The following is a 27,427-nucleotide window of genomic DNA, read 5'->3' as shown; positions in this document are numbered from 1 at the left end:
AGCTAAAACTATAAAACCAATAATACAAAATTAATAAAAAAAATTACTCAACAGGTAAAAGTGTTTACTCTGCAAGCCTGACAACCCAGAATGCACAACGGATGAAGAAAAATTGTGCACTGACCTCCACATATGTGCCATGTCACATGCACACCCACATACTCTCACATACACCAATGCTAAACAAAGTAAAAATCAAAAAGAATTACATCCAATATATCACTCAACATTACCTTAGCTATCTACATAAATTTCCTTACAATATGAAACTTAAAGAAAAGAAAGACCTTGATCCGGTCATGAGACTCAGACCTACAAGGACTTGCAGTCAGAGTGGAAGGCTGCTTGAAGTCTCAGACATGAGCAAGACTAGGACACTGCACACACTTCCTTGGTGCCAATTACCTGTTACTCTGTTAAGGTTTCTTTTACCAGTCAGCTTGTATGCAGAGCATTGTTCCCACACAATAAATTATGCTAATTCATTTAATACTCTAAAACAATCCCATGAGGTAAGTGTTACCAATTCTATTTATTTTAACAAGCAAGAAAACCAAAGCCCAAAGTATAGTTAGCAAAAGCAGGAGCCAGAATTCAAACTGGGTCTAACTTCAAAATCCCTTCTAGATACTATCCCATTGAAAGTACAATGAGTGTTGCTTTTACTGGGTCTTCTAAAGCCAACCACTTCAATTCCTCTTCTGAAAGGATGGACTATAAATTTAAGGAAATAAGGCATATAAAAATGTTTCATATGCTTTTAAGGTTTGCTTATGCAAAAATGTTTCATATATTGTATTGATATATAAATAATAGCTACTATTCTCCTGGAAAAGATGAACATAGCAGAGCTAATGTACCACTTTACATACAGGTGTGCACATGTACATGCATGCACATACACAAACATTATGAGGAAATGAGCTCCAAACACAGCTTAACTTGTTTCCCAGCATTGAAACCCACAAAGTCATTAAAGAGAGTGTCAGTCACTCTTAAACAGATGTGTTTGACATTCAGTGAGAAATCATCCCACTTGTAATGCTCCCCTGGGCACAGACTCCTGTTTACTTCACCACTGAGGAGATGCTGGTTCAGCTAAGAGGACTTGTTTCCTCCCAGCTCCCTTTTCATCGATCTTCTTTGGTAATGACCACTTTCAGAGTATTTCAAGAGATGCTATCTTTTGTTTCATTTTGTTTTCTTTTATGATGCCGAGGGTTGAAGTCAAGGTCTTGTACATGCTAGGGGGGTAATCTACCTCTGAGTTACATGCCTAGCCTCAAAAAAATACTATCTTTGAAAGGAGTAACTGCTACTTTCAAGTTTTCATGGCTTAGCTAATGACATGATTCTGATTCTGAATCAAAGTTCTCCCAAACTCTGCAGCTACAATATGTGCCTTTACTGGACACTTGATGGTTACTACCCTAGCAGACAGGTATGCCTTCCCTGGTTGTTAGGTCTCAAAGAAACCTGGGACAAATGGCTTATTGAGGTGCCTATTTAACATATCAAAGCAGATACTGGCCTCCAGGCTCTCTCAGCAAGACCAATACCTGTGACAGAGTCTTGGCTCCTCTCAGCACTTCTCATCTGACCCCTTACCCCAAACCACTCCAGGCCTAAGCTTCCCTTCCCTTCCCCTAGCTCCTTTGGTTTCTATATAACCTCAGCCATTTTGGCTACACAGTCTCTTGCTCCTCTTGTCCTCTTGGTTGTCCTGGCTCATTCCTGGCCTCATAGCCCCCTTCTCTCCTCTCTCTTCTCTTCCTCTCTTGCTCTCCCCCCTCCTCTCTTCTCTCATGGCCTGGTTCAGTCTGGACCCTTCCAGATGCCTCTGGCTGTTTTCTCCCTCATATCTACAATAAACCCCAACTATACATAGGGGCAATCATATCCTCATTTTTTCCATTCATTTCATTTCATTTTCATTTTCATAGAGACAAAGCTAAAAACCAGGTAAGTTCAGAAAAGAAGTCATCCCCTCTAGTCCTGAGCCTTGGGGGTTTCCCAGGAGTTTAAGAGGCAAGTGTTTCAACAGCAGGAAAATGCTGGGAGCTGTCTCATTCAGTGCAACACAAAATCTGCTTTTCCACAGAGTCCTGTATGTTTCTATAAATGATCCCTGAATATAACATTTCACTCATGTTCAAACCTATGGCAAGTCCTGCATACTCTGCCTGCTCTAGGACTCACCTGCTGTGGGATGGTCTTTCTGTATACTATGAAAATGTGTTGCTACCATTAGTTAATAAAGAAGCTGCTCTGACCTATGGCAAGACAGGTTATAGCCAGGCAGGAAATCCAAGCAAAGATATAGGGAGAAGAAAGGCGAAGTTGGGGGAGACGCTGAGAGCCTCCTGGAGAACAAGATGCCACAAAACACATGGCGATACATAGATTAATAGAAATGGGTTAATTTAAAATGTAACAGCTAGCTAGCAATAAGCCTGAGCCATAGACCAAACAGTCTGCAATTAATCTAAGCTTCTGTGTGTTTATTTGGGACTGAGTGGCTGTGGGACACAGGAAACTTCTGGCTACACTCACTTCCTCTGTTCCCTGCCTCACTTTACCTGTGACTTTACCAGCAATCACCTGGTTTACTGCAACAATTAAAACCAACCTCAAGCTTCAACAGATTCTCCAGGTCTACTCTATGCCCTTCTTTGCACATCATTCTTGTTACCTCCACAGTTCCACAGTACTTTCCCAACTTTCCTGAACGGATGACATCTGACATGATACCCTACTCAGCACAGCACTCATTGGCAGGAATCATAGTGCAGTAAGGCACACACTTCTCAGTTCTTCCTAGTCTTCTTATTAGACTAAGAAGAAAGTTTCTATTTACTGTGTCACCTCCAAACAACTGATCTGCCCCCCACTCTTGCATATGTGTGCATGGTATATGTATGTGTGTGAATGGATATGTATGAAGGTGTACTTGTACACATGCATGTATAGGACTGAGGTTGATAGTCTTCCTTAATCACTCTCCACTTTATTCACCAAGGCAGGGTCTCTCTCTCTCTCTCTCTCTCTTTTTTTTTTTTTTTTTTTTTTTTTTTTTTTTTGGTTTTTCAAGACAGGATTTCTCTGTGTAACAGTCCCAGCGATCCTGGAACTCGCCTCGCTTTGTAGACCAAGCTGGCCTCCTACTCACTGAGATCCACCTGCCTCTGCCTCCCAAGTGCTGGGACTAAACTAGCTTTTCTTTTCTTTTCTTTTTCTTTTTTTTCTTTTTTTTGAAACAAATTAGACTGGCCTTGAACTGTGGCACTCCCTCTGACTCTGCTTCTGCCTCCCAAGTTAACACTTACATGCTTAGGCCACAACACCTGGCTCTTTATTAATCTCTGAAGAAGACACATTTGTTCATGTTTTATTGCTGCTCCTATGCCAAAGTCACACCCTTTCTGGATCCTAAGGCTTTCTGGGACTTTGGCTCACTCACTCTGCCACTATGTCACTAATGTCAATACCCACCTATGGGCCACCTCAGCCAGAATGAGACCATTCAACCACATCTGACTTAAAGGAGCAGCTCTGGTCACAATATCTAGGACTCCAGCATTCATACAGTTGCATCTAGGAATTCATTCTGAAGTTTTTCCAAGAGGGCAGATGTGATTATCCCCAAACACACAGAAAAAGAATATGTACTACCATATCCAGGATAATAGAAAATAAAGTCTTGGTCTGGAGCAATGGCTCAGTAGTTAAGAGCACTGGTTACTCTTCCAAGGGTCCTGAGTTCAATCCCCAGTGACCACATGGTGGCTCACAGCCATCCACAATGTGACCTGAAGCTCTCTCTGGCATACATGCAGACAGAGCACTCATACCTTTAAAAAATAAATTAAAAATAAATAAATAAATAAAATACAGTCTTTAAAACTGGGAAAACCTGTGTCTAATTGTCAATTTGCTGCCTTCACTATTTGTATTGGAAGTGTTTGTTTCTTTCTAAGTGTTGCAAAATTTTTTCAAATTAATTTATTTGACATCCTGGTCACAGTTTTGCAAGAATGTTTATAATGGCTATGGTACATCGTAAATAGAAGATACACTATGAGAACTTGAATGTGGGGCCTCAACTCATTTAAAAAAAAAGAGAGAGTAAAATGAAGTTTATCAATTTTATGTAAAGAATCAATTTAACAGGAGAAAGGAGGGAAAAAAAAACCATCAACACATTTGGCTCAGACCTGATATATGTATGTAAGTTCTTAACAAATCTACAAGGGACCAATTAGAAAAGTGAACAACATATTTAGGCATAAAATTCTCCAAAGAATAAAAGAAATTGGCAGTAAACATAAAAAATGTTCAATTCTGCTAGAAATGACAGAAACCTAAATAAAGTGTCAGAGAGCAGTCCTTTTCAGATTAGAGAGATGGCTCAGCCACCACAAACTCCAATGCTTTCTGGACTCTACTGGCACTTCAAACATACACACATAATAAAAAAAAATTATTTTAAAAGAGAAATTCTTTTTCACCTATCAGATTGGCAGAGATTAAAAACTTGCTAATAACATATTGGCAAAAGTATGGTGGAAACAGGTGCTTTCCTATACCACTCATGAGAATTAAGCTGATGCAACTTCTCTGGAAAGCAGTTTAGCAATATTTATTAACATTTTTAAATTAGTATACCCTTTAATCAGCAAATCTTCCCTTCTAGGAATTTAGCCTAAGGGAAAACAAGTTTTAGAACACTGACAGAAAGACGTTGAGTACTCCCATTTCCTACAGCAGGAGAAACCGATAACAACTCAAAGGTCAATCCTTAGGGGCTTGGTTAAGTAAATTATGAGAGTCCATCTAAAAAGTCATAATGCTACTGTCAGGAGGAAAGTACTAACATAGGAAAACATTCTTGGTAAAGTACAAGTGAGACATTTTTTAGTAAAGAGTAGTTTTTTCTTGTAAAACATATAATTCAAAAATTTCAATTACTCATTAATTGAACATTGATGTACAATTCAGTGGCATCATATCACATCACAAAGCTGTACAAACATCACCACTATTTCCCCAGAAACATTCAACACCAAGCACTAACTTCCTATTGTCACCTCCCTCCTAACTCCAGGTGAGTAATGCTCTTTCTGTCTAGTATTTTGCCATATCATTTGCTGGTGTTATGCTATGTAAACAGAATCACTAAAAAACAAGACCCTGTCCTTACATCTTTAAAATAAAAAAATAAATAAAACTTTTAAAAAGGGAGCAAGGAGAGAAGAGAAGCCCCAGACCTCTCCTCAAAGGGAAGAGCAAGCCCAAGAAGGCTTCAGGAAGCATGAATGACAAAGAAGAGAGGGTAGATTTGTGCCCTGACTAAGTGTCTCACCTGAAGCCTCTGGTGTCCAAACAGAATGAAGGTGATGGCATCTGGAACCATGCTGCCTGAGAGAAAGTCTCACAAGTTAAAAAAACCTGACCTCTGTGGGAAGCACCCCTGTGGCTGGGTCAGTGAAACCCTCTTAGCTGGTGTTCTCAACCTTTTCAACAGCCAACTGTAGACTTTGCCCTTGAAATTCAACTCCTGGGCTGAAGAGATAATCTCCCTGTGTAAACTTGGCTAATAGACAGAGCACACACATGCTCACCCTGCTTGCAGCACCTGAGCCAGCCCAGTCAACCAAGTGGCTGTGCTCAAGGGCAGGCAGGAAACCTTTCCTGACAAAAATGTCAGCCGTCCTAATGAAATAAAGGGCACAGGATGGGCATATTCCGAAAATCCGACAAGCAGCAATTTAGAGACAAGCACACCACCTGAAACCTCACCTGGGAATGATCTGGACACCATGAGAAAAGTGACTAGAAGAGCACAACTTTTACCAGTCTCTGTCAGTGTTACAGGGCAAACCTGTCAAAAACTTCTGAAAGTTAGACTTGTACACATGAAATTCTAGGCTAGTCAAAGAGAATAAGCCACTGCATCTCAACCACCAAGCCTCTTAAACAGTGCTTCTCAGAGTGAGGGTCCAAAACAACCACTGCTGTCATCATCATCACCACCACACACCACACCACCATTACCACCACCATACACACCACTACCACCACCATACACCACCACCTCCACCATCACACACACCACTACCACCACCTCCACACACACACTACTACCACCACCATCAGCACACATCACCAACACCGATACCATATATAAGACCACCACACACTACTACCACATACACCACCAGCACCAGCATCATCCCACACCATCACCATCATACACCACCACACCACCTGCACCAACAATAACTACCGCAGGCATATCTATAAACTTGTCCAAAACACAAACTCTCAGTCCCACTTTGGCTTTAGTGAACTGAAAACAAGCTCTCTGGGTGCATTTGGTGTATGTTCAAGTCTCAGAACCTCTGATCAAAGGCTCCTAAGAGCTCTGCAAGGGGAGTTCAGACTCTGCCCCTGGACTTCCCTGACTTTCTACTAATCTAAATAAATTTTGACAGACATGATAATACATCTAATGAGATGGGCAAGATCTCTGTCACTCCAGCTGTGTCTTCTACATGGCCTCATAGGCTGCTCTTCCACAAACGGATTCCAAAGATGCTCTTTGCTGCTTCAAAGAGTAGTCCAGCTCTTCAAATTCTGACCTTAGGCCATCTTCTCAGCCTCATCCTGGAACTCATCTATGCATCTCTGCTCTAGGTGGATGAGTATTAAATTTTTGTTCAATGAATTGGTGTTAAACACAATCTGAAAGTAAAAACCACCCTCACACAAGCCACATATCTTTCCTTCAGAAGTAAGACATCAGATAGGGATGAGAAGTAGGACGGCAGAACCCATTACTCACAAAAGAAACTCCTCTGAGTCTCAGAGATCTATGCTTACCTGAAACTCACTCTCACCCTGTTCTGTCCCTCACAAACTGTTCCATCCCAGCATGTCAGCTAGGTGAAACATGGATCACATGAACTCCAAGGAGTAAAAGCTCAGAAACACCCACACATGCCTTCACTTCTGAACCCTGCACCTTAAGACAGGTAGGTTCAGTCCCTTCAGAAAAAGAAGTATCTACAGATTCAATGTAGTCAATGTTCAATTTCCAAGAAGTCAAAGTTGTGACCTGATAAATTTCTTTCTTCAAACATTTCCAACAAACTCAGACTTGAAAAGACTATAAACTACAGAATAAAGGCTTATTTATTGCAACTACTAGTTTAGTGATAAATTATTTATTCTAAAAACCAAATTCCATCTTTTTACTATAAAAATCCAAGAAGTCATAACTGAAAATAATGTGAAAAAAGCATACTGCAGCATTACATAAATTAGGTATGGTGGTGTGTACCTGTAATCTCAGTACTCCAGAAGTAAAAAAAAGAACAGCAGATGTCCAAGGTCACTCTCAACTAAACATCAAGTTTGAGACCAAGGAGGGAGGGATGTAGCGATGGAGCGAGGGAGAGAGGGAGTGCAGCTGGCTGATCAGGACAGATGGATCAATGGTTAAGAGTGTATACTGCTCTCGATGGGCAGTGATGGTACACACCTTTAATCCCAGCACTTGGGAGGCACAGGCAGGCAAATCTTTGTGAGTTCGAGGCCAACCTGGTCTACAGATCGAGTTCTAGGACAGCGAGGGCTGCACACAGAGAAACCCTTTCTCAAAAACAAAACAAAAGAGTATGTACTGCTCTTGCAGAAGATCCAAGTTCTGTTCCCAGATCCTAAATTGACAGTTCTCAACTCCAGCTCCAGGGAATCTGATGACTTCTTCCGGCTTCCAAAGGCACCTGCACTCAAGTGTACACACACACACACACACACACTCACACACACACACACACACACACACACACACACCACAACATACCCAAGAATTAAAAATATAGGGGTTGAGCCAGGCGGTGGTGGCGCTCGCCTTTAATCCCAGCACTCGGGAGGCAGAGGCAGGCGGATCTCTGTGAGTTCGAGGCTAGCCTGGTCTCCAAAGCGAGTTCCAGGAAAGGCACAAAGCTACACAGAGAAACCCTGTCTCGAAAAACCAATATATATATATATGGTGAGAGAGGGAAAAAAGAGAAAGGTAATTCAGGTTATTTGTGTTCCAGTCTTGCTACACATCCCAACCCCCTGCCCCATTTTTCATTCTGATTGACAGTCTTAGTAGTCAACATTGTAATCATTTCAGAACAAGTTGAAAATACTCCATTCAACTCCACAAACACTCGAAAAACTTCCAATGGATTGAAAGGAGAACATAAGTCATCAATAAAACATAACAACTCATTAAATGTTTCAGGTAACTGAGAGGAAGCACATTTTTGGTATGTCAATCAGAATGGCAGTATAGAGAGAGAACATGCTTTGGTTCACATAGACTTAGATCCAGAGTTTAAGTGAGTTAGTGGCTCTGAGTTCCTGAAGACATCAGGATATCATAAATTCACTCAGAGATTGTCATGAGGATTTACTAAAATGACAAAATTACAAATAAAAGTGCATGGTATAATAATACATCTACTAATGAAATAACATAGACCTAAAAATCTTCAGAAAATTGTGAACACATATTGTTTGATTCCAAGAATGTATCCACTCAACTTCTGCTAGCTGAGCCTGGTGATATCCATCCCTACTCCAGACTGCTGCTTCTCCTTACTCTTTTTCTTGATTCCTCTCCATTAGATTCAATGCTGCTCTTAGCTAGCCATCTCTGTCAAATTTCTACACCTCACTCCAAAGTGGGTGACAGATCTAGAATGTGTACCTCTCATGTTGGGTTTTCAAGTCCCTGACAATGGCCATCGGGCTCAATCTCAACTGGCCTCAGCCAACATCTTATAGTCTGAATCACTTTGTCCTATACCCCAGCCATAGTTACTCAGCACATAAAGTTATCTCCACCTCTGGTTTTTGTCTTTGCTGTTCCTTACTTTAGGAAGGTACTTCTCCAAGTCTGCATATTCCTGGCTTCTCCTTACTTTGGAGATCACAGCACAAACTTCATTCTCTAAGAAGCCTTTTCTAACCTCTCTAGTCCATATTACCCTCTCTCAAGTCACTATTCTCTCCTCTGTAGCAGCACTGCCTTTATCCCATGTATTGATCTGTTCACTTATTTACCGAATCCTCTCTACAATAAGCTCCATGAAAAAGGCTTTTGCTATCTTTGTTATCTAGACATCCCTAACATACTGTATAGTAGGTAGAACAAAATGGATACCTAGTAAGTGTTTATTAAGGCTGGAGGGAGAGTTTAGTGGGTAGAGTACCTATCATACAAGTGTGAGAACCTGAATTCAAATCCCCAGAATGCATATAAAAAGTCAGACATCAAAGTGTGCACCTGTAATCCAAGTGTTCCTTATACCAAGACAGGAGGTGGAGACAGGAGAATCCCCAGAAGTTTCTGGGCCAGTTAGCCAGGCATATGCAGGGGCATAGAAGACACTGACTCAACTAACACATTCTCATATTCTCTCTGTCTGTCTGAGTCTCTATGTGTCTGTGTCTGTCTGTCTGTCTGTCTGTCTGTCTCTCTCTCTCTCTCTCTCTCACACACACACACACACACACACACACACACACACACACACACACACAAATCCACATAAAGATTAAATAAATAGCCGTTAAATGAATGAAGCATGGTGGCACACACCTACAATCCCAGCACTGGAGAGGCTCAGACAGGAGAATCTCAAGTTCCATATTAGTAAAACCTTGTCTCAAGTAAATACTTATTGAATGAATGAATGAATGAATGAATAAATAAATAAATAAATAAATTCCATTTCTGAAATGTGAGGCAGAGGTACAGCCACCCTCTTCTTTCTCTTGACTAATGATTAACAGTAGTAGATGGCCCCTAAGGAAGAGATGTGAATGAGGAAGATAAAAGGCTGAATATCAACCCCGGGAAACATCAATAAATAAAGTCACCCCAGCTCCCCCACTGAAAAACATTAAATGCTGCTAGGGGCTCAGGAAGTTCCTAAGTGCTCTAGTCCCCAGAGTTTTCTGCCTTAAACTTCTAGTGAGCCACATCAACTTCTGACCTTAAGTTTTGCAGCTGAAAGCAAGTCTAGACAGTACTGCTTTTGAAACTCACCAAGATTTGCCCAAAAGTTGTAGGTTATGAGATAAAGAGAAGGGGGGAGCTATTAAAATTCCACTAAATGTGATTTAAATACAACAAAAATTCCCAGTTGTTTCTTCTTAACCTGATCCCTACCCACTTTGGGCACTAATTTAGAATTAATCAAACCCTTCTTCCCCCATTATACTCACAGCTGGCTCTCCCAGGAATTGTAAGAATAACAGCTAGGCAGCAACAACCCTGGGCAGTAACAACCCTGGGCAGTAATAAATAATCATACGATGTTGCCCAGTCCATTCAGGTTTGAACCCACAGAGTGAGTAATAGGCAGGGAAGGGGGTGGATGGAAAGAGGCAAAGAAAATGAGCCAGTTCTGCACTTTCTACCTAGAATTCAAAGCCTTAATCCTCTGAACAGAGCAGCTGAGTTAGTCAAGCCAAGGCTACAAACCAAGGTCACTGCCACTGCCAAGACCATGTCAACTATTCTAGGTACTTTCCTACCACTCTCACACATCCACTTCTTTACAACTTCCAGGGTCAGTCATATTCTTGAATTTCTTTTCTCCATCTGCATTCCTTTTTCTCAAGTGTCAAAATCTATACACACATGGCTCTGACCTACTTGTCCTCAAACCTTTGAAAATGAGTTCCATGTGTAGCTCCAACACCCCACAGGCTTCATCTTTTAATTATTCCAGCAGAACAAGGTAGGTCTTGAGTAGCTAATAAACTAAATGAAGAAGGGAGAAAGCCTGGTGTTAAATTTGTGCCAAAGAAACTTTCTGCCAACAAGGAGTAGGGGGCATAATTTTGCTGAGTAAGACTGAGGTTCTGAGAATACTATGGGCCACTGAACTCTGAGCCTAGCTTCTGAGAGTCTTCAGAAGTAACTGTAGAATATTTGGCCCTGAGCTGCAAAGTTTGGTCTTCTAAAGGGGGAAAACCACCTTAAATTAAAAGTGGTCTTATTTAAAAAGAACATCTGTGAAGCACCTACTCCCAGGGACTCCTCATTCTGCTCCCCTGCCTGAATTCAGCAGACCCATAAATTGGCACTGTTAAGATGACCTTTCCAGGCGATATTTCAGCAAGAGATAACAATAAAGCTGAGAGCTTTGGTAGCACTCAAAGGAGATTTGAGGGACTTAAAACACACTGCTAAATTTGGCAGCAAAAGTTCCTGTTTCTTGCAGCTGGAAAAGGAAATCTCTTTATAATTACATTGTAGATAAGGGGCTATTCTTTTTTTTAGACACAGATTAGAACCTCCCTATCCAGACCTCCCACTCCCCTGACAGTAGTCAGTGCTGGGCAAGTGGCACCTAGGGATGGAATCAAGAAATTTTTGGGGAAGGAAAAGTACCAGGGCTTGTCCTGATGCCACTTACTGTCTCAGTCATAGCCACTTGCCCAGATAGCTGGCACTTTTCAATTCCTAGATCTCGCTGCCTCTGTCTCTACTCTCCATTCATCTCCCATCAGCTCTCCCCTTTCCCATACTGCTCCTTCATACAGGGCCATGGCATGTCCCCACCCTAATGTCATACATGTGCTAACCCTCACAGAGGCCTCTCAGCCTGGACAGTTCTTTGGTTCGGCCAGATTCCCCCATTTGACATATTTGGTTGGTTTGATTTGAAGGAGTGTCTTACACTATAACCAGGCTAGCTTCAAACCCCTACCTCAGCCTTCCAAATATTGAGATTACATGCCCCACCACCCACCATACCCTGTTTTGGTTTATATATTTCTCTTTTCTTAAGACAGGGTCTCTGTGTAGCCCTGGCTGGCCTGGAATTTGCTATGTAGATAAGGCTGGTCTCAAACTCACAGAGAGCTGCCTGCTTAGGTCTCCCCAATGATGGCACTTAAAGGCTTGCACCACCACACCAGACTATGCAAAAGCAAAGTACAAAAATTCTGATCTGTTGCTCATCAGGGGACTCTTAAAACTGCCCATGATGTAAAGGAAGGGGATATCACAAAACCTGCAGATTAGCCACATATATTGCTTAGAGTAATAAATACAAAAATAGCTAACATTTTATTCAGCAACAAGGTAGGACTAGCTATGCTTTTACATGTAGGCTTCACTATAACACTCTCAGATAAGTCTTTTACTGCCTCAGTTTGAGAGAAGAGAGGGGCTATGGACAAGCTAGGCCAGGTAGCACTAAAAACCATGAATGTGGCTAAATTACCAGGTACTTGGAATTCAGTACGACTGGAGTCCAGGTTCCAACCATCGCTCTGGTTGTATGGCTTTTTCTCTAATATGCTTTGTCTTTAGTCACCAACTGGTCATTCAAACTCTGACAGAGAGTCCTTCAGATAATACTGCAGTTTTTCCTTTCTCTAGAGGAGTGATGGCAACATTTATTCAGTCTTCAGAGCAAATCAAAAGTCAGTGCCTTCAACACCTACTGATGAAAATACTACCTGCAGCACCAAGTAAACTGGCAGGCTTCCAGCTTACTCTTTGTAATTTCTGCAAGCACCTATGCACCTTTTGCACCTGAGAACAAGAGTCCCGTCTCCAAGTTTTAGGAACTAAGTAAAAATGCTTCCTAGAATCCAGTTGATTGGCTTAAAAGTTATTCAAATACTTCAAAAGTACAAACTATACATATGTTGGTCATTTGGGGAAATAAAACGTATACTTAATTCCATAGAATTGCAGAGAACTTAGCTGGAAAGCCAGCACTGGCACATAACAGTTCAGAATGTCAATGAGAACTCTTAATTCATCCTTTCTGCCTTCTAGAAGAGGAAACTGAGAGACAGCTATCAGATAGGGCCAGAACTAAAACTCAGATACGCTAACTACCAGGCCAAAGCATTCTCCTGCCATGTGTCAGTGGAAATGATCATAAGGAGAGGTCACTGACAGCAACAGCTGACATTTATTGCCAGCATATGTGGGGCCAGAACTATAACACTTTCAAAAATGCTTTGAGATGAGTAAGATTACCCCAATCTACATGTGAATATAGAGATAACTTTCTGGAAGTCCAAAGACAGTAAGAAGAGTCAGACTACAACCCCAGTCCTCTCCTGTACCCCCCATCTCATCTTATCCCCCATGCTGTACCACTCACTCTATTTCCTCAACACACTCCAACTCCCCTACTCCAGTTTATACCACTCTCACCCGAAACTGGCTGCAAAGCCTCCCCTACAAGCTGGGCTTGGGAGAATACATGGATTAGTATTTGAAGAGGTAAAGAGGGCTGGGCTGAAGCCTGTGTCAGCAAGACAACAGGGAGAGCAGGCTGCAAAGGGACTTCAACAGGAAGTCAAGGAAGACCTCAGGGGCCCTGCCTGGGCTGGCCAGCAGAAAGGGGACGGGCAATAAGTCATTCTAGAAAGATCATCCCTGTATAACAAACAGGCAGGGTTCCACCAGAGCTACTTTAAGACAGAACCACATGCTGACTCTTTAATAGTCACCAATGAGCACACTCTCCACAGGTTTACTTGCTTTTAAAAATGACCTACAGAGGCCAGGAAGATGGCTGAGCAGGTAAGAGTGTTTTCTACCCAAGCAGGAGGACCTGAGTTCAAATCCTAGAATCTACATAGAGAGTCAAGCATGGCTGCATGGCTGTTAACATAGCACTATGGGTAAACAGGAAGAAGACAGGAGGATCACCCTGTAACAAGGGACTAAGGCAGGGGGCTTCAGAGATGGCTCAACAGTTAAGAGGGCTTGCTGCTCTAGCAGAAGATCTGAGTTCAGTTCCAAGAACCCATATAGGACAACTCATAGAGAATCCAATGCCCTCTTCTGATTTCTGAGGATACCTGCACTCACATGCACATACATATTCACTCATACAAATAATTAAAATAAAACAAACCTTTAAAGGAGGGTGGAAGAAGGCAGAGTGATAGAGCAAGACACCCAACCTCCTCCTTTGGCCTTCATATAGTATCCATGCATACCTGCACATACACAGACACACAGATGCACACAGATGCGCACACACATACACACACACACACACACACACACACACACACACACACACACACACACAAGCTTAATTGTCTGACTGGGGAGGTAACTCAGCTGATAGAGAGCTTGCCTAACTGTGATGTATGAAGCTGATCTCCAATACCACATAAAACCAGCCACGGTGGTTTTATAATTCCAGCCTATAATTCCAGCACTCTAGAGGGAAAGAAAGGAAGATCACAGGATCAAGGTCAAATCTGGCCTCAACCTAGTGAGTTCAAGACGTGCCCAGGTTACAAGAGTCCATGCCTCAAACAAACAAACAAACAAAAACAAATGTCAGAACTTCATGAGGTAGGCTGTGTTTCAAGACACAGGTAAGCACACTAAAATTTAGTTCCTGCAATAAATCTAGAATTCTAAAGTGGCTGACTTCATGGTAGCTTTTCCCAATGCTTTCTTTCCTATACCCCTCCCCATTTCAGCATTCAACAATTGCAAAGAAGCTGTATGAAAAGTTTAGAAGCCCCACCCTCCTCATATATACCATCTTCTCCTTGGCTTTAAATCCTACTCCAGGAGTAGCATCCACTTCCCTTTTCCCAGCCTATGAGTTCCAGATGGTAATCAACTCTACTTCTAAAGCCCCAAAACTTCAGGTCTGGGCTTCTCTCTTAATCACACCAGCAGAAGCTCACATTGTAGGAGGAAGTACAGCAGGGAGGAAATCGGAATAATACAACATCAACATTAAGTCCCACAACTCATACCTTTTTGGATCTTCCCTAGCTCTTAGCCCACATAATCTGTGTTCCCTAACTTAATGGGTAAACTGACCAAGAAGATGTACTATCAGGCACCAGAGATACCTCTGAGCCCAGGAGCAAATGAAAAAGTGTATTGACCCAATGTCAGGTGCTAGAGCCCTCAGAAGCAGGCTTGTCTTCTGGAAAAAAAGTATATATGGACTCCAACACACACACACACACACACACACACATATAAATACACGGACTGCAACAGGAAGTCATGGAAGACCTCAGAGGCCCTACGTGGGCTGGCCAATAGAAATAGGTCAGGCAATAAGAAGTTCCTGCATAACAAGCAGGAAGGTTCCACTAGAGCTGTTTTAAGATAGAACCACATGCTCACTGAGCAACACACACACACACACACACACACACACACACACACACACACACTTATATATGATAAATATAGCATAACATACATATAAAGACTTCCTGGGCCAGTCTTTCTCTTAACCTACTGCTGCGCTGAGAACTCTTTTCTCAGCCCCCTTGTTCAGTGTCTATTGCTTCCAGATCTTTCTCCCCTAACCCTCATTTTATCTCCTTTTTTCATATTCAAACAGTCCTCAAACAGTCCCAAAGGCAATTTCCAATTCACAGATAAACCTTCAGCCACAGCAGGCCCACAAAAGAAAAAACTGAAGTGCCTAGAAACAGACCCATCTTGATTGAAACAGCTTCCTACCCTAATTGCATGCAATTCGCCCTTTTACAGGGACAGCCTCAGAGAAGCCCAAATATTCAGTCACTTAATAATTTCAACAGGCCCCACAACAGTGTATTCATTATATTTCATTATATCAGAGCCAAAAAAAAAAAAAAAAAAAAAGAGTAAGAGAAGGGATCATTATAGAAACTCTTCAATACAGTAGTCTAGACTCATTGAACACCTCCTCTCCCCTCAAAAAGCAAAACAAAACAAAAAACCACATAGACATTTTCTAGGGCCCTAGGCTAGAAACAGACTCCAGGATTTCTATAATCAACTCAGTGTTACATAGAATGTCAACATACTCCTCTAAGACAGACACTACTTACTCAAACAGAGGATCGCTGTGCCATCCCTCTAGCAGAAAGAGATGCCTCTCTCTTCCTTCCTCTAACAGAAGTCACATTAATGCAAGTTTCCCCACAGGCTTTAAAGAGAAATCTGCCTATTATATTATGCCAGATGGCCAGTGCCCCCCACCCCCACCCCGGCTTCTTCATGCTCTCTAAGCCATGGTCCCTCTAACTCAAAGAACTCAATTATCTGTAGCTTCTTCCACAACCCCCAAGCCAACACAGAGGCACAAAAGGAAAGTCCAGCCAGGTTCTAGGAGGCTGCTGCTTAGCCTCATAACTGTGTTAATCTTTGCTTGTCTACCTTAGCAAATTCTCTTGGATGCAACAGTGGAAATCTGGAGTTGCTAGAATGATGACAGCTGACAGCCCAGTTCCCAACAGGTACTCAGGCCCACTTCCCTCAGGAGCCAGTATCAGATGCAGTGAAAGCAGGGCATGCCTCTCCTAGTTGCAGGTCAGCAGTGAGTCCATGATACTTGGAGTCTGATACTTCCTCAAAGCTGTTCTCCCAGCCCAGGGAAAGGGACAGGCCAGCACAACTAAAAATGTCCGTGGTCTTGTTCTCCTAAGATTTCCAACTTTCAACTTTTTTGGTGACTGATTATTCTTTTTGAAGATTAGGAGCCCTGAGGGAAAGTGTACAGGAAGGGGAGCAGAGGAAGGGGGAGAAAGGGAGGAGAACAGGAACGTTATTTTTTAATCTTCAGAAATATAAAGAAATCCAATTTGTTACTCAGCTCTGAGAAGCTGAACGACTGGGAAGAAAGGAACAGCTGCAATACAATCTAAGCTGTGCACAACTTCTTCGGCCTGAGAGGCCACAATGATATGTCCAATCTAAACTGTTCACAACTTCTCCTTCAAGCCTGAGAGGCCACCGAGGAAAGCTGCACTGTTTGAATCAAGGGGGAAAAAAACCTGTTCTGTGCCTGCTCTCCCCAGATGCCACTCCAAGTCATGTTTGGCAGGTATTACCTTGTCTTATGATAGAAGTTGAGGGTATGGGTGGGGTACCTAGTAATGCCATACACCCTATAGGTTCACTGAAGACAGAGGACAGATCTAGGACACCCTGGCTTGGAGTTTCCCCTCCCCTTCTACACCATTCCTTGGCACAATTCCAGAACATATCAAGTATCTACCCCTGGAATTCCCACTTCCTTGTTTTTCTTTTTGGTTTTCCCCTGGGCTATGGCCTTACGAGTTACTTAAAAAGCTGCCTGCCTCCTAAGAGGCTTTCCGAGCAGTAACACTTCCTACCAGTTATGAGCCTACCTTTCAAACCCAGAGCTGAGGAGACTGGCCCCTCTGCCCACTCAAGACAGTTTCCCCAGAGAAGCCCAGCAGGACCAGGGCCTGTCTTACAGACATTAAAATGTGTGATGCCATCACTGTGCAGAGCTGTGAACACTGGAAAAGAAAAAGGTCTTTTGGGACTCCTCTCTAAACTCAAATATGAGTTGTGTCATCCACAGGAAGCTTTGTCTCTAAAGTGTCTCTGAAGGATCATTTGTGAGGCTCAAAGTCTACCGTGAGCATCACCCAAAGAAAGTACCTTTTCTTTCCTTAGACACCTCAAAGAAAACTTGTGAGGTTTTTCTCACTGTAATTTACAAATGCATCTGAGTAGAAGGTGCATTATAAATGAGGAAACCAGAAGAAAGAGGCAAAGTGACTTTCCAGAGAAGTCAAGCCAATCCTCAAGCTTCGTTCTCTATCATATTATATTATTTGTTGATTTGTTTACAACTAACTGCTTTCATGAAAAACATTCTATTTGCTTCCTCTCAACAGTACTATATAGTTATTATCATTATTTCTATCTCACAGCTAATAACCTGAAGTTTCTATTGGTTAAGGGACTTCCCAGCAAGCAGCAGAACCTCACAGGGTACCATTGGACTCATACATCTGTTCCTCACAACTCCACCTTTAATCCCAACCCACAGGCCATATTCCCCCAAGCAAAGAATCCCTAGAGTGTTGTAGAAGGAGCAATTAGCTTTGCAAGTAGCCTATCTGAGGTCCAGGGGCCATGGGGTTCAAACTGGCAAACCCTCAGGCCCCAATACTGATGCATACAGTGTTGCATACACAGACTCAGGCCACCAGAACCAGAGTTAGAGCCAGTGCTTGTACTGGCAAGCTGACCCGAAGTTAATCAGAAGGTCCCCTTATTGTTTGCTAGGATACAAAAGGCACACTGTTCAGAAAGTTCAAGAAGGAAAAACCAAAGAGCCAGGAACAACAGCTGTTCCCTGGCCCCAATGAGAAACCAAAAGCTTCCACAAAGTTCCCTGAGGCCAGGAGTAAGCTGAAGATATAACATGGCTGAAGTGGAAGTACATCTCTTGAGGGGTTTCCTGCAGGGAGGGTCTGTAGCACTTACCCTCCCCCTAACATTACAGATGGTCCAGCTACTTCATCACCTATAAAATGACCTTTCTGGGAGGGTTTCCTTTCCTAGGCCATACTAAGTTCACCACATAACACTCCTTTCCACATCTGTAGGTCAGAACAAGTTTTTTCCTGAAACAAGGCATGCATGATATGGACACTGTGTGCCGTGGGAATCAGTTAAAATATGAACCAAAGTGATCACCCAGCAAAAGCATAGTCCCTCATGTTCCTAGTTCCTAGCAGCTGTGGTGCTCTGAAACATCTGAATTAGACAGATATTTGCAAGTCCCCAGACCCCAAGAAAGTTCCCTCTTCTACAACTCAAGAAAATCTGTAATGAGCATCATTAAGGGGAGGGGGCAGTTTCATGTTTCTAAAGCTACTTCATAAAAGAGTGAAGGCTCCAGCTCAGATCCTACTGCCATGATAATCTGTCTCTCTGTCCTGTTAACTGCTCCAGAGGGACTCGGAACGCAATGCAGGCTCCTCACTGAGCTTCATTATTAGCTAGTTTGATTGCTGCTGTCACAGGTAAGACAGAGCAGCACGGAGACAAGGGGAGAGACAGCACCAAGCAGAACCAACCAAGCTGCTCAAAAGTTTCCACGTAAGAACTACAACAGTATTGGAGCGATGAGAACTCATTTTCCTACAAAAGAGCCTTCCTGTGAAAATATCCGGTGTCTTTGTGCTAAATAAAAGCAGAGTGGAGCCTAAACATCTACGATTCAGCCAGAGTGCGATTAGCTAGATTTGCAAAGTCAAGAAAATTGGCTGTTTCCCTCCTCCTCCCGAAGTTAATAAAATCCAACTGTTGGAGCATGACATCATTTTCGACCCCCAAAGCCTGAGTGAAGAGCACAGACACCAGCCTGCCACAAATAGCCCAGTACTCAGAGCAAGAGGCTCAGAGGTGCCCTTACCTGGTAGTCAGGGTGATTTCTTGCCCACTCCATTCTCAGCAGAGACTGGCTCACACACACCACATTCGCTTAGGGAGCCCAGGGCCCCCCAGATCCACGGCTTAAGCTCCAGTACCTGCTGCGAGCTTCTCACAAGCTCCTTCCTCTGACCTTTCAAGACACTCCTTCCAGCCAAGTGAGCAGAGTTAGCACAGCTAGCCAGCCAGGCCGGTTGTCATGGAGACCTTGTCCTCTTAGGCTGTACACAGGCTTGCTCACTCAACTAGGCGCTCTCCCTCAACCCGGAACCCTGAGAGCGAGCTAGCACGCGCACGCATATGCGTGCTCGTACTTACACATATTCCCTGAGTTCTAGATGGCCTTGAAACAGCACTGTCTCTTGATCAGCTCAGTTTATGCATGCATTCCACCCCTCCTACCTCCCTTTCAGTCAACCAGGAGCCCAGGACTGTTCCTGGGAACTTGCTTCAACAGCCCAGAGGGGAGAAGGGCGAGGACAGTGAGTGGACTTGTTTTCCTCCCCTCTAGAGTCTCAGTTTTTATAACTTGGAAGAATCCCTGCCAAGGGGGAGGGAGCTAGCTGAAGGCTTGGAGGGGAAGCAAGCTCTTCCTCTCGATCCTGAAGCAGTAGCTGAATGAGAAGGAGGGACCCTGATGCATGTTGCCTCAACTTGTTTGTTCGGCTTGGGATTTTCCGGCAGCAATTGGGGCGGAAACACCGCTCCCGTCCCAGAAGCTGGCCTGTACTGGCCTCTCAGGTTACCTTGTTGCCTGTTCAGGTCGTGGAGATGGCTTTAACCAGTATAGGGTCCCATGGTACTAGTGCCAGAGCCTAAGCAGTCTCTTGTCTTCCTGCAATGGAGAAGAAACAAACTAGATCAGGACTAGGAGGAACTCTGGGCAAGTCTATAGTCGCAGCCAGGGCATCAAACACAATGCAAACAAACCTCCTCTATGCCCAACACAAGACCTGCAGCCCAAGTCCAAGTCTCCAGTGAGGAGCTGTACAAGTGCCAGCACAGTACCTGGGATACAGAAGGCCCCTTTAGTATCCCACCCCCCTCCCCAAGTATACTCTTGCTTGGACACTACTTAACACTGTCTTAGATAACTATTGTGTTTGATCCTCTTAACTGTTTGAAACACACTGGTCAGATAGGTTTGCTACCATTTTACAGATGGGATCATTGAGGCCCACAGAAATCAGATGCCTGACCCATGGTTATATGACTAGTCAGAAAAAGAACTAAGAGTAGAGACCAGTCAAGGGTCTCCTAAGGTTATAGGCTTTGCTATAAAGTACACTGTAACCTGATCTTGGAAACCAGCTAGTTTTCTGATAACCATATCATATTATGGACTTCCAGGGGAAAATGGAGACTCTTCTGAGTCCTGGTAAGGTAAATCTGCCACCATTCTAGCCTAAAGACTCAATGACAGAGAGCTTCTATGACATCCAGAATATCTGCTGCAAATCAGAGAGAAATTCCCTGCCCTACCACCACATGCTACCTTACATCTTCCCAAAATAACCTCCCAAATGCTGGTTCATTTGTTATCTCTCCAACGAAGTAAGTCTGAAAAGTTAGGACTGGTATGATTATACTAATTCAAAACATTTTAAAGAATATCTAAAGCAAAGGTAAAATTATTTGCTACCATTTACTGAACCAGAAAAATAACAGATCCATAAACAGTATCCAAGCCTTTCAACTCTCCAGCATACATTAAGCAGAACAGTTGCCAAGAACACCAAGAGCAGGAATCATAAGACCTCGGCAATATCTGACCTCATCACCAACTGGCCACCTGCCACTGAGCCAGCTTCCTGACCTTGTAGTTTCTACACATATATCTTATCACTGGGGTGGTGGGATGGGAGGTACCAAGATGCTATTCTCGCCAAAACACCTCAAATCTGGCACTCAGCTAAGAACTTCACTCATCCCCTGAACTGGTTGGTACCTCTCTGCCACCACATAGTAAATATATTTTCAAGTAGAATTATTTGGAAATGGTTAATGGATTGCATGTGGGAAGGCAAGGAGGATGGTGAGGATGAGGGCAATGACGCTCAAGGAGGACATTTTCCAATGTTGCTCCTCAAAATAATGCTAGGGAGGTCCTGATGGAATCCTTAATGTTCATCCCTTGTGATTTTGATTCACATTCAGTATACTACAAAATTCTCAAAACAAGATTTTGGTTGACTTGTATATAAATCATAAATACATGCTGAAGATAATGTAGGAAACATGTCACAAAACCCAAGAAGAAATGGCAGGCTCCTACAGACCCTAAGTGGTCATGAGCCCTAGAATCGCAAATTTTCAAAAGATAAGCATCACTAAATCTCAGCTTCTCTCTCCTCTTCCACACTACAAACACCTCTCTGCTTTTCCTCTGAACCCAAAGAATGCATGCTTGCCTTGTCTCCAAACCCAGATGAGGCAAGCCTACCCCTTTCTACAATGAGATAAAATACAACTAAAATTTATTGGGACCCTACTCCATGCCAGGCATACTTTTAAACAGCTCTAGTCAGACTACCAAAACTGAAACAGAGTCAGTCACAAAGGTAATCCAAACTTTAAAAACCCTCTAAGACCAGACACACCACGCAAGCCATGCTCCCCCTAGTGGCACACTGGAGTTATAGAGGTTCTTTTGTGTCTTACCCTCAGAAGGAAGAGACAAAGTTAGTGCCTGAATGTGGGGAGACCAGAACCCTTGCTTCAGTGATGCTGTCGCATATGAGCTCCTGGAACTGGACAGACGCAAGACCAACTAACTTCCTCTACTGTCTCTGCAGGACTGGATCTAGATAGAGCCAGCCTGAATTTTCCTGAAGGAGGGGGATTTTACAGATCCACATTTTCCGCCAGGCGTGGTGGATCAGGCTTGTAATACCAGCTACTCAGGAGGCTAATATAAGAGGACCACAATGTCAAGACCTGCCTGGGCTACAGAGCAAATCCAAGGCCAGTCTGGGCAATTCATTGAAATCTCGTCTCAAAATAAAAAATAAGGGCTACAGGGCTGGGAGAGATGGCTCAGTGGTTAAGAGCTTTTGCAGAGGAACTAGGTTTGGTTCCCAGCACCCACGTGATGGCTTACAACCATCCACAACTACAGTTCTAGGAGATCTGATACCCTCTTCTGATGTCTATGGGCACCAGGCACACATATTTTATACAAACATACACACAGGCAAAATGCTAATACTAATAATAAATGCTAATCCTAAAATAAAATAAATCTTTAAAAAAATTAAAATGAGGGTCAGTGAGATGGTTCAGCAGGTAATGGCATTTCCCACATTAACCTAACAACCTAAGTTAAATCCCTGGAATCCATATGGTGGAAAGAGAGAACTGACTTCTGAAGTTGTCCTTTGACTTCCATATGCACATCATGACATGCACTTACCCATATACATACCCCCTACAAATAAAAAAATGCAATATTCCAACAAAACATAAATAAATAAATAAGGAAGGAGGGAAAGAAAGAAGGAAGGAAGGAAGGAAGGAAGGAAGGAAGGAAGGAAGGAAGGAAGGAAGGAAAGGAAAGGAAAGGAAGGAAGGAAGGAAGGAAGGAAGGAAGGAAGGAAGGAAGGAAGGAAGGAAGGAAGGAAGGAAGAAAGAAAGAAAGAAAGAAAGAAAGAAAGAAAGAAAGAAAGAAAGAAAGAAAGAAAGAAAGAAAGAAAGAAAGAAAGAAAGAAAGAAAGAAAGAAAGAAAGAAAGAAAAGTAAGTAAGTAAGTAAGTAAGTAAGTAAGTGAGAGTGTTTGGGAGAAAGACAGCACTGGCCAGACACACAAAAGGCTCTAGATTTAACCCTACCACTACAGGGAAAAAGAAAGAACCACAAGTTCACACATACTTGAGCTAGAAGCCTGGGAGACATCTCCAATCTCTTTCCCTTCCCACTGCAACCCATTTACCAACTCCAATAGTTCTACTTAAAAATATATTTAATATCTGTCCTCCTTTTGCTACCTATCCCACCTGTCTATTACCACAGAAACTTAACTACCCTAGCTAGCTTCAACTCTTGCCCTCACTGAAAATCATAAAAACTCAAACTCAGTTTCTCCATTGTCACTCAACAATCAACCAGCAACCCTCTGTTGCCAACTGGGTGGAGGTTTCTCCAAACATATCAAGCAAATCATCAGTCTAACAGTAGATGCATGCTCTCCTGTGTGATTCTGACCCTGTTTCTGGGGGGCTACCCAAAACCTACGAAGCTCAGTCCTCAAGACTTCCTCTCTATCACTCTGGATACCAATTGCTAGGTTCAGATTGTTTTATCTGTGCTTCTGACCAAACATGTATAAATCTAAATCAGAATTTCCACAACTACGTCCTTGGCTTTAATGAATTTGCTATTAATAGGTTGGCCCATAAAACTTCAGGAAACACTTAGACCTATTAGCTTATTATAAACAGTATTGCAGATGAAAGAGAAGCATAGAGCTGGGTATGGGGAATGCACAGGGCTTCCGAATCCTCTCTACAAATACGTGTTTAGCTCCACTACAGCTCTCAAAATGCAGTCCTCTGGGATTTCATGGAAGATTCAGCATATAAGCACAACAGATTGTATCATTAGTCATTGGTAACCAACTTAACTTTCACCCCCATCTCTCTTCCTCAGGAGTAAGGGAGTAAGACTGAAAGTTACGATCTTCTAAACATAAGCAGTCTCCATCTTGAGGACATCCAGGAACCCTCAGCCACCAAGCAAATATTTAAAAAAAGACATATCCTGCTTTGGAGATTCCAAAGGATTTTAGGAGTTGTCTGCCAGGAAACAGGAGGAAGACCAAATATACATTCCATAGCATCATACCCTCACAAATCCATTCTCTACACAGCTGTTTGAACCCCCTTTTGACACAGGATCATGTCATTTCCTGCTTAACACACTTCAATGCTTCCCAGAGCACTTAGGATGAAATCTAGGTTCTTACCAAGACCTACAAGGACCTAGCATGATCCTTCTCTTCCCTCCTCTCAGCATACTTACTGCCCTTCCCCCTCTGAGCACAGGGTATTTTAGTTCACTAAAAATGCCAGATGTTTTTTTCAGGCTGTCTAGCTTAGCCCGGGACCCACTCCCAGTCTTGGCCCAGATGACTCTTATCTTGCTTCAACTTGACTCTCTCATCTCTTGACTTCTACAGTCCTCCAAGTATAAACACAGCTCCTTCAGCTCCTTGTACTTATCCTTCAAAGCACTCATTGGGATTTGTAATTATGCTTTTATGCAGTTATTTGCTTAATGTAAGAGCAGGAACCTTGATTATTCTCCTACTATAGTCCCTGTACTTGATAATGGACCGAGCATAGAACAGGCTCTCAAAAAATAGCTGCAGAATGAATGTGTAAAAACCCTTCCTACAGGAAAAGGGACAACCAGAACAGCTATTCCATGTCACTGCATTTTTTCATAGACTTACAAATTATAATTACATTTCTTCTCCCTCATATGCCTTGCCTATGGGCTTAACCAAAAATTCCTGTCAAGTCTCCCTATGGTTTGTTTCCCAGAACTTTCCTGGTAAGGTCACTCTCCTACGGATGCACTCTAGAGTTTTATAGCCTCTCTCATGACTGAAGTGCCCACTCACAGGCTCTCCACTATCACTATATCTTTCCCAAGCCAAGTAAGCTGCAGGAATGGTGCAGTTCTCCAGATGGCAATGTTCTCTGGGGTCAGCTTTATCCAGAGATGAAATACTATCTTCTCCCTTCCACTGTATAGTACAGGTTACTGTGCTGATAAAAATGTAATTTCTGAATATATACAGCCAAGGATAACTATGAATGTGGCCCAACACAAAGTCGTAAACTTACTTGAAACATGAAGGTTTTGATGTTGTTGCTGCTGTTATTGTTTTTGAAATTTGACTGCACAATTCTCAGCATGAACTTCGTAATCTAAAGTCATGTCAGGATTTCAAAACATTGGAAACTAAAAAATATGTATATGCACATGAATGTATAGATATATATGTATGTATGATTATAATTTGAAGACATATAATATGATTTTGAAGCAGGGAGTTCTGTCACTAGAAAAGAATTCATTGAAAATTGTTGTGTGGGGGTGGGGGACTTGGCTGCCTTTCCTTCCCACACTCACAAACCCCTACCGTCTTCAAGGCCCACCTCAAGGACACCTCCTTTGTGAAATGATTCTCTGTCTCTTGGCAGAATTTGTCTCTTCTGTGGCCCCACAGCAGCCCGGAGATGCCTGTCCTATGATGTATGTAGCATTTTATCGTCATGACTTGCACACCTGTCCCCACACAGGTGCAAGGACTTTAGCAGCTCACTCACTGTGGCAATCAACGTGTGAGGAATGAATGGAAAAACGGGGACTCACCATATAAGCAAAAAGCAGCAGCTGTTCTCCACAGCAATAAATTTTAGATGGGCTTACCCTTTACAAAGAGAATACATATCCACCTATACTTTATAGAGGATATGATAACCAGAATCTAGACTGGGTAACTAAAAACATGTATGGCGTTTTCTTATACCTCTCTATGCATTTGTTTTTACTTGTTTATTTTTAAAATTACTTATGAGTGTTTTGCATGCATATATGTCTGTGCACCATGTGTCTGTAGAGGCCAGAAGAGGGTATCAAATGTCCTGTGAGCTACCCTGTGAGCGCCAGGAATAGGATTCAAGTCCTCTGCAAGAGCAGCTAGTGCACTTAATTATTGAACCAATTCTCCAGCCACTATTTATATTTTCTTGTGGGTCAGTTCTCTTCTTCTATCATAAGAATCCTAGGGATTGAACTATGGTCATCAGACTTGGTGGCAAGCACCTGCATCTGTTAAGTCATCTTGCTAGCTCCAATATTTTCTTATCTCTTTAAAGACAGCGTGGCTGCAATTCCTTAATGCAGAGTCCTTAAAGGGTTTTATGTTCTTCCTTTTCTACTAATGAGTATCAGTGTGGAAGGCAAGGGGGTTGTAGCTGAATGGTAGTGTGCTGGCCTATAATTTGTGAGGACCTAAGTTCAATTACCAGTATTAACAAAAGGAAAAAAGAAAAGCAAGAGACACTATAAGGAGGAAAGTAAAGGCAAAATCAGCTTGCTGGTCTTGTAAGATTCTGATGCAAGTCCCTATTTCCCAGAGGAATGCTGCTTTTCTTTCCATATAGTAAGCAAACTAGACTAGATATTCTCCAAGGATCCTACTAGGCACTCATGTGCTCATACTTGTATGTGCTCTATGTCTCTCTTCTCACTGTATATGTTCACATCAATTCAGGTGTGTACAAGGGGAAACATGCAAGTGTGGGTAGCAGTCAGGGGTCATCAGGCTTCAATCACTGTGCTCTACCTACCTACCTACCTATCTACCTACCTACCTACCTATTTTTGAGGCAGTCTTTCACTGAACTTGGAGTTCATTGATTCTGCTCTTTGTCTGGCTAGCCAATGAGCTCAAGAGATCTACCTGTCTCAACCTCCCAGCACTGGGATTACCAATCTGTCGCTGCACTTCTACATGTTGGGGAATTGAACTTGGCCCTCATGTGGACACAGCAAACACTTTATTAAGCCATCTCCCTATCCCTGAATGTTAGTTTAAATGTCTGCTGCAGTCACTCATCAACTCATCAATGCACTTTCTGAGGAAAGCAGCATAAACATTTCTCACTTTCAGGATGTACAAATTCTCCCCCCCCCATGTGTAATTTCTTTTTCTTTTTTCTTTTTTTTTTCCCCAAGGGGGTGGGTAGTACATATTCTATTCAACCCTTCAGTACAGCATCTGGAGTTCTTGGATCATCTGCCTACAATCATACAGAAGACCATCTCCAACGAAAATCAACCTTTCTTGGAAAGATAGAAGATTCATGCTTCCGGTCTACAGGAGGCTGGAGAGAGAAGGTGCCAAACGTAGAATGGAAAAATGAAGAAACAGACTGGGAAATGGCTGAAAGAAGAGTGAGGGTCTGTAGACACTCTCCTTGGCCATCACTCTCAAACAAAGCTGCCTTTACAGAACAGAGAGCTGAGCCAGGCAATGATAATGCACAACTTTAATCCCAGCACTTGGGAGGCAGAGGCAGGTAGAATCTGTGAGTTCAAAGCTAGCCTCATCTGCAGAGCAAGTTCCAGGACAGTCAAGGCTACA

The 27,427-nt window shown here is 42.7% G+C and overlaps 1 protein-coding gene across 11 annotated transcripts in view; it reads right to left on the bottom strand.

Annotated features, from left to right (window-relative positions):
• Window positions 1–27,427, bottom strand: part of Dennd2b (DENN domain containing 2B) — a 160,069-nt gene that overhangs the window by 86,522 nt on the left and 46,120 nt on the right. For 4 of the 11 annotated variants that reach the window (XM_028894591.2, XM_037211645.1, XM_028894593.2 and 1 more), the window contains exon 2: window positions 20,020–20,108. The exons of 1 other annotated variant lie outside the window; for it this stretch is intronic. Coding sequence is in view for 4 of the 10 variants with exons in the window: in XM_037211652.1 (XP_037067547.1) it covers window positions 5,363–5,403 (41 nt within the window). In the remaining 6 variants the exon portion in view is untranslated. 6 more of the 11 variants (XM_028894589.2, XM_028894596.2, XM_037211652.1 and 3 more) reach the window with 5 other exon arrangements.

The sequence above is a fragment of the Peromyscus leucopus genome, chromosome 1, assembly GCF_004664715.2.
Source record: "Peromyscus leucopus breed LL Stock chromosome 1, UCI_PerLeu_2.1, whole genome shotgun sequence".
Classification (NCBI taxonomy): domain Eukaryota; kingdom Metazoa; phylum Chordata; class Mammalia; order Rodentia; family Cricetidae; genus Peromyscus; species Peromyscus leucopus.
Note: the sequence above shows the minus strand (reverse complement) of the source record. Positions and strands in the feature narration are given on the sequence as shown.